The 7,536-nt window shown below is 51.5% G+C and overlaps 1 protein-coding gene across 1 annotated transcript; it reads left to right on the forward strand.

Annotated features, from left to right (window-relative positions):
* The first annotated feature begins 942 nt into the window (after nucleotides 1-942).
* LOC125322359 (acrosin-like) lies at nucleotides 943-3,605 on the forward strand. Its single transcript, XM_048296012.1, has 5 exons — nucleotides 943-1,105; nucleotides 1,387-1,629; nucleotides 1,944-2,209; nucleotides 2,485-2,630; nucleotides 3,093-3,605. Exons 1-5 carry the CDS (start codon nucleotides 1,035-1,037, stop codon nucleotides 3,603-3,605), a joined length of 1,239 nt encoding a protein of 412 aa, XP_048151969.1. The 5' UTR covers nucleotides 943-1,034.
* Nucleotides 3,606-7,536: the final 3,931 nt, after the last annotated feature.

The raw sequence follows: 7,536 nt of genomic DNA on the forward strand, positions 1-7,536 counted from the left end.
ATGTAGGCAGGGTCAGCACAGAAGACACAGATACCAACTTCAGGAGTGTCATTTCCTATAATTCAAAACTGCAAAGAATTGCAAAAGGATAGGTAAGCAGTACATCAAATCATCAGCAAACATTGACAAAAGGATAAGCTAAGCAATGCATGTAATCATTACTACAAAAGACTGCCTACAGTGATGAAGGAAGACACATCACCAGTTACCCTAACCTTTGACCATCATCCAGGTCTGCCCATCAACTGGGGGAAGCCACTGTCACAGTGAAGGACTGGGGAACCACTCCTGGCAACTGGGAAATCCTGCAGGTGCCTGCAGGCAACGAGGCTTCTGACCACGCTGTGAGAGGGTCCAGTTTTTACACTGTTGAATAAACAAGATACCAAAACTTCTGTGTACAGGAACATCTGGTTTCATTATTCTATTGGGATGCTCCTGAGGCCTGGGAAGGCTTCAGAAGGAACCAAGGGAGTTGTCTGTGATCCTACACCCCCAAAACAAGGCCAGATGTGGCCTTATCCAGTTTCTAAATATGGAAAGATAAATCCACGATTCTCCAGTGAGCAGATTTAGATAACATTTGGTTGGAAAGCCCATGTAGAGGCTGACTTTTGGTCACGGCCAGTTGCTCCAGCCTCGGTCAGGGCCTATTGACCAGGACTTAGTACTTCAAAGCCCAATCCATCAAAGTGTTCAAGGACAGCTTCTGAGCCAGGCTGTGTTCACTGTTGGCAACTGGGTCTAGTGGAAGCTATCCCTCCCTGCCCATGGCAGGGGGTCAGAGCTGGATGATTTCCAAGGTGCCTTCCAGCCCAAACCATTCCATGGCTCCTCCATTCGATGTTGCCCCTCCCCCAGTGGCCCCCGGGCCACAGGCCGCAGTGCCCAGGACACGGAACCCACCCCTCTGTGACATCAGCCCCAGGGCCGAGGGCACCACGGGCAGCGCGGCTGCTGCGGGCACTGCGGCTGTGGCTGTGCTGCTGCCCGGATCCCTCAGTGCTTGCAGCTGACACGTGCCTCTGGCAGCCATGAATTGGCTCGGCCTCCTCGTCCTGCTGACCGCTGCCGGGCTGGCGCACGGCACATGGGACAACTGTGGGTAAGTGGCCCCAGGCCCTGGGAGGGAGCCAGGCCAACACTTGGGGCCTTCCCTGGAGGGGGCCCTGCCTGTCCCCCATGGCCGGGCCACGGCTTCCCACCCGCCATGGGCAAGCCTCAGCTCCTTGCCAGCAGCCAGGTGCTGGCACGGACAGACGCACACCCCATGGAATTCCCTGGGCTGCTGTGCGTGCAAGCCCTTGTGGGGAGGGCAGAGGGCTGAGCTTCAGCCTGAGCCACAGCAGGCCATGGAGCAGCATGGAAATGACTTTCTGCTTGCAGAGGGACCTGCGGGCACCGAGCTGTGGTATCTGACTATGGCCTCATGACTTATTACTACGGCAACGTGGCTTATGGCTATGACATGACACGTGTTGTGGGTGGCACGAATGCCCTGCCAGGAGCCTGGCCCTGGATCGTCAGCATCCAGCATCCATGGATGCCAGACTTAAGGCATCTGTGTGGAGGTTCCCTCATCAGCACTCAGTGGGTCCTCACAGCAGCCCACTGCTTCGACCCCATCAGGTAAGGAGGAGCAGGGAATGGGGACATCCCCACAACACCAGCAGGTGCCCTGTTGGCAGCACCACCTGCTACTCCCATCCCCTTTGCTCTCAGTCAGCCCAGCTGCCACACTGCTGAAGAGAAGCCTGGGCTCATGCCAAGGCTTCCTAGCAGCCTACAGATCAACATTCCCCCACCCTAAGCTGTGGGAGGGCACTCACACCTGCCAGAGCACTGCTCCCTCTGTGCCATGCCACGCAGAGGTCTGGCAGCTGCTGGGCTGCTGTGGTGCATGGCTCTGCTCCCTCTCAGCCCTCTCTCCATCTGCTTTCCAGGAAAATCAGCATGGTGTATGTGGTGATTGGGGCCAGCCAGTTGACTCAGCCAGGTCCTGGTGCAGAAGTGCGCAATATCAAGCAGTTGCTCGTGCACCAGGCATACAATCCTGATGACATGAGCTACGATATTGCCCTGCTGGAATTGGACCATCCTGTCCAGTGCAGCCCCTACATCCAGCTGGCCTGTGTGCCCGACGCCACGCTGAGAGTGTCAGAGCTGAAGAACTGCTGGGTGGCTGGATGGGGTTCCACCGCTCCAAGAGGTGAGTTCCCAAGAGAGACTCCTGAGCCAGCTCAGCACACTGGGGACACAGCTTGGGCTTCCCCACAGCAGAGGCCAAAGTCAGGCTGTGGGACGTACGCCTCTGCAGAGATGGACCTGCTCTGGTCCCCAAAGGCAGGCAGCAGAGACACAGCACCCCAGAGCCTCTGCAGAGGCAAAGCAAGCCCTAGGGAAAGGGACCCCCCCCCCCCCCCAAGAAAGGGGAGGAGAACAGGCAAGGAGCTGCTGGGTGCTCATTCCTTTCTCTGCTCACAGCTCAAAAATCAAGTGATCACCTGCAGGAGGCCAAAGTCCAGCTCATCGATACCAAACTCTGCAACAGCAGCCACTGGTACGCAGGAGAAATCCACACCCACAACCTGTGTGCTGGTTACCCACAGGGCACCATCGACACCTGCCAGGTAGGAGCGTGCCACGAGCCCCTCAGCCCCCAGCAGCGCGGGCAGCCCGGGCAGCACCGCCCCAACACAGCCCAGGGCCTGCTCTGCCCGGCCACTCAGTCGCCCTCCCAGCCCCGGCTCCCCACCGCTGTGGGGGCTTCCCGCACACTCCCCAGCCACACCTGCTTGCCCAGGGCCCCCTTGTGCCAGAAAGCCCAACTAGTGTTCTTGGCAACCCAGAGATCCAGGTGCCAAATGTCCATCCTCTGCACATCCGGGAGCCCTGTGCAGAGAGGACAGAGAGCACTACCCTTACAGGACACCAAGCCTCTTGCAGATGGGTTTCTGGAGGCTCCAGCCCCTGAGCAGAGCCTTGCTCTGCCCAGAATGCAGCTCTGGCAGGGGCTGTGGGAGACACAGAGACACCCCCAGTGCTGACAGGGACCACCCAACACCACCTTAATCCTGTCTGCTCCCCTGCAGGGTGACAGCGGTGGTCCTCTCATGTGCCAAGACAACAACGCTGACTCCTGGTGGGTCATTGGAGTGACCAGCTGGGGGAAAGGCTGTGCCAGAGCAAGGCGTCCTGGAGTCTACATCTCCACTCAGTTCTTCTATGACTGGATCCTATTCCAGATGAGCCTGAGCCCAGATGGAAATTCTTCTCCAACATCACGGGCGTGTAGTAATTTTTTGACCATTTCACACCCCTGGTCTCATTATATTACCATCCCACAACCCTCTCAGAAGCCATGGCCAAGACCACCCCTCTCTGAAAAGTTGTGTCCAAGATTACCTCTGTCTCAAAAGTCGTGTCCAAGGCCAACTGCCTCTCAAAAGCCTTGGTCGAGAGCAACCCCCTCTCCAAAACCAAGGCCAATTACAACAACATTGGGCAAAGTTAACTCCTGCCCATTTCCCATGAAGATTCTGGTGGAATTCTTTACTCGAGTGAAGCAACTCCTCCAGCAGATTCTTGGGCAAAACACATCTTAAGCAGCAGGACAGGCAACATCCAGAGCTTGCTGCAGTGTACAGCAACCATTTCCTTCTGGGGCAATGCCTGCTGATCCAAAGGCAGCATCAGTGTCAAAAACCTGCTCTGTCCTGCCCGCACTCTTCTGTGTTCAGGCAGACAACACGGTTGACTTACCTGAAGTAAAGTTGCCTATGGTCGCAGGGAACCATCTTTTCAGTGCAATTCCAACTCCTGGGCAAGGCAAGGACTGCCACGCTCAGCACCTGCAGAAGGAGCCATTGGGCACAAAGGGACAGAGTGGCTCCAAAGAGCTCCCAAGTGCCTGGGCAGAGAGGAGAGTGCTCTCAGCCACCATGGGCTGCAGGAACCTGGTACATCAAGCCTAGCAAGGGGATAGGAAAAGAGCAGACACCTTGGGGGTGGTGCTCAAAGGCACATGGGCTGGGCATTAGGGCCCAGGGTGTGAGCCTGGGCTAAGGGAACAGCACACCTGGGAAACTCCCAAGCATGACCAGGGAAACTGCTGGCTCCTGACAGGAGTGCCAGTGCCCTAGGCAGAGCCAGATTTCATGAGTACTAAAGGGTGATGGATGTGCCAGGTGGTCACACTTGAGAGATACTCAAAGGAAGGGCTGGGGTCATCGTGGGGAGAGGAACCTGGCAGGAACAGTAGGAGAGCACCCCTGGAATGCCATGGAAGGCCAGGGTGAGTGGGCCAACAGCAGCTGCAACACCAAGTCTGTTCACAGGAGGGGCCAGCCTGGCGGCCAGGGGGAAAAGATCCCTCAGCTTGGCTCCATATTTGGGAGGAGACAAGGGCAGAGAAAGGGAGGAGTCAAGGAAGATGAGAGGGCTGTATGAGCCTGGCAAATGGAGAGAAGGGGCAACCAGAGAGCCAGCTGCACAGACTCAAACTACAGCTTGGTGTGCTTGTCTGCCTGAGTGCTGCACATAATCACCACAGGATGGGCAAGAAAATCTTGATTTCCCACAACAGAATGGCATGGAGAATGGCCTGTGGCTTAGAGCAGGAGCATCCTCCTCTGTCTACAGCATTCAGTTGCTGTATGTCACTGGCTACCCTGGCACGAGGGTGTCACAAGCACCCTTGTTATTTCGAGTCCAGAACAGCAATAGATCTCATAGACTGCAAGGGCATGGAGCCTGCCAGAGCGCATTTCTCTGGCTGATGTGTCCAGCAGGGACTTTGCTGCACCTGCATTTCACTGTGCTTTGTGCAGGAAGAATGATGCATCTTGTGCACTTCACTGCTCGCTCTCTGTGGCTGTGACCAGATGGGCTCCTGACCCAAGCACACACATGCTTCCTGCAGGAGCCCTGTTCCATAGAATTTCTGTTTTAGGAAGAATCTTGTGGGAAAAAGGCTGCAGAGAGCAGGGTAACAGTGAAATTCCCCAGGGACTGCCCAGCCTCATCCTGCAAGAAGAGGGGCCTAAAGAAAGCTGCAGAGAGCCTTCTTCCAAGGGCAGGCACTGACAGGACATGGGGCAGTGGCTTGGCAGTGACAGAGGGTAGCTTGTGATGAGATACTGGGAAGGAATTCTTGACTGTGAGGCTGCTGAGACATGTGAGGCATGGGTTTCCTAGAGCAGCTATGGATGCCTCATCCCTTGAAGAGTTCAGTGACAGATTTTGAGCCAGGCTCTGAGCAACTGGGTCTAGTGCAAGGTGTCCCTGCCCATAAGAACTAGATTATCCTTAAGATCCCTTCCAATCCAAACCATCCTATGATTCTCTGATCTGTGGAGTACAGTGAGTAAAACTCTGCCTTCTTCAGCAGCCCTGATGACCTCCAGCTGTCATTCATTAATGTTAAATAGCATAAATGAGTGTGAATATACTATCATATGCAGAGTTCCACATTTGGTCTTTGATAATAAGTGAAAACAAAACCAGCAATTTAGTAATAGTCACAACAGGCACATCTACACCATAATGTCAACTTGATACATTCACCTTATCAAATACATGCATTAGTATCTTCTGGGTAATGTGGTTAGTACTCTTGGGGAGAGAGCAAGTACTGTATGCAAAGTATAAATATCCATCTAAAAATATAAAAATAGCTGTCACAAAGTATTCTCTCTTGGGTTATCTGTAACAGACTTATCTGGCAAGGCATTGAATTCTTTGTTGCAAGCTCCTACATGAGCACGAGACAGGATGGGGGCAGGACTGGGAGTGTGAGGATTCCTTATTGCTGTCACAGTTTATGAAATTTAGTAAAGGTTGTATTTGAAGAACAGAGGATGGAAAGATGCACCAGATAGTTCTCTTTTCCTATATATTGCACTTCTTGCCTTTAGAAAAAGTATTCTAAACCTTAATTTTGGGGAGAAAACAGCATACTGGAGAAATTCCTTCCATTTTGTACCTAGACTGGGTGTTCTGACTCAGAGCAAAGGCAGGATGGGGTGAAGGCGGGATGAGCCAGACAGAATGTCTCATCTGATCATTCTGAGATGGATTAAGTCTGGATTTAAGCAACCTTTTCTCCTCTCTACATACTTAGGGCTGCTGCAAGCATCTCCAGCTGAAATTAATCTACAACAGCCTGTAAGGCTTAACGAAATTCTGGCTGTGCCTTGTTCCAAATTCATTCTTTGCAACTTGAGGTAATGTGGAAGGCATGAAGACTAGTGTCTCAATCTGACTATTCTTGAGATTTAGTCACAAAGCCCTTTGGAGTGTTTACTACCCTGGCCTTCAGTCACAAGAATATTTAAACCCAATCTCTAGAGAACCCGAATCCCAGACTCATCTTACTTTATGTTTTTGAAGTAAAAGATTTTTAAGATAACCTGGATCTTTTAAAATCATTGAATATTTGTTATTTACACAGTCGCCTCAGAGCCTTATCATTTGCATTTCTTGATTTTCACCCAAGGATGTGATGTAAACAGAGTTTTAACAGAGAGACAAGGTACATTCCCATGTACACATACTTACAGAGTATGGTGAAAGCCCACAACATTGTCTTCCCACAGTTTCCTCTGCATTTTTGGAAGTCTGTCGGGGGAGAGATCTGTACCATAAATCGCTCATACCCATCTTGAAAGTGCCAGACCTCCTGGTTTGAGATTGCAACACTTAGTCTCCTAAATCCTGTGTAATAAAGTTACCCACATTCCTCTTTGGTACATTTCAGGCTTATGTAAAGTTGTGAGTGTTGGGATTTGAGTAATTGTAAACCGTGCCTAGTGCTTGATAGAGGAATGGTTTAGATCACCCATACATGCACCCAGGACATACTCTGTTGTGCCTACTTGATTCCTATCATGTGCTGAGACAGGCTTTTTTGTTTGAAAAGCCAGTTCTGGTAATGAAAGCAAACCCTGGCCCTCTGACATTTGTGCTAGTGTGTAGCAGTAGGATGCACAGCCCTGAAGCCCAGAGGGAGACAACCTGTCTTGTTCCTGGTTTTTCTCACCTTCATGGACCAGACTTCCAGGCTGGCATCCCTGCCTGCCCTTATCCCTGCACGTGGAGGGGAGCTGTTGCTAAGCAACTGTGGACCATACACCACAGCCTGGTTTAAAAATGAAGAATTAACTAGATTAGTTTTGATGAAGACAACGTACAGCTGAAGAAAAGGCAGGAGAAAGGAAAACAAAATAAAATAAAAGGCAGCTGTGATTTGCATTAGAGAACTGGGTGTCGAAACAGAAGAGGGAATTTTGGAAGCAAACAGGAAATGATGTGTGTGGACTAAATGGAAGAAATACATAGAGAGTGAGGTGTTCTTCAGGGCAAGCACTGTCTCTATATTTGTATGTCACCTAACAGTGCAAAGCTCCATTCCAGGGGTCTTCAAAGACATGTCATAATATGTCATAATAAATGTCATAATAAAAACAAGAGAACAAAAATTGTTGCCACAAAGTCTTTCACCTCAGCCTCTCACTGGTCCTGATCTAAACACAGCCT

Source organism: Corvus hawaiiensis, chromosome 3 (genome assembly GCF_020740725.1).
Source record: "Corvus hawaiiensis isolate bCorHaw1 chromosome 3, bCorHaw1.pri.cur, whole genome shotgun sequence".
Lineage (NCBI taxonomy): Eukaryota > Metazoa > Chordata > Aves > Passeriformes > Corvidae > Corvus > Corvus hawaiiensis.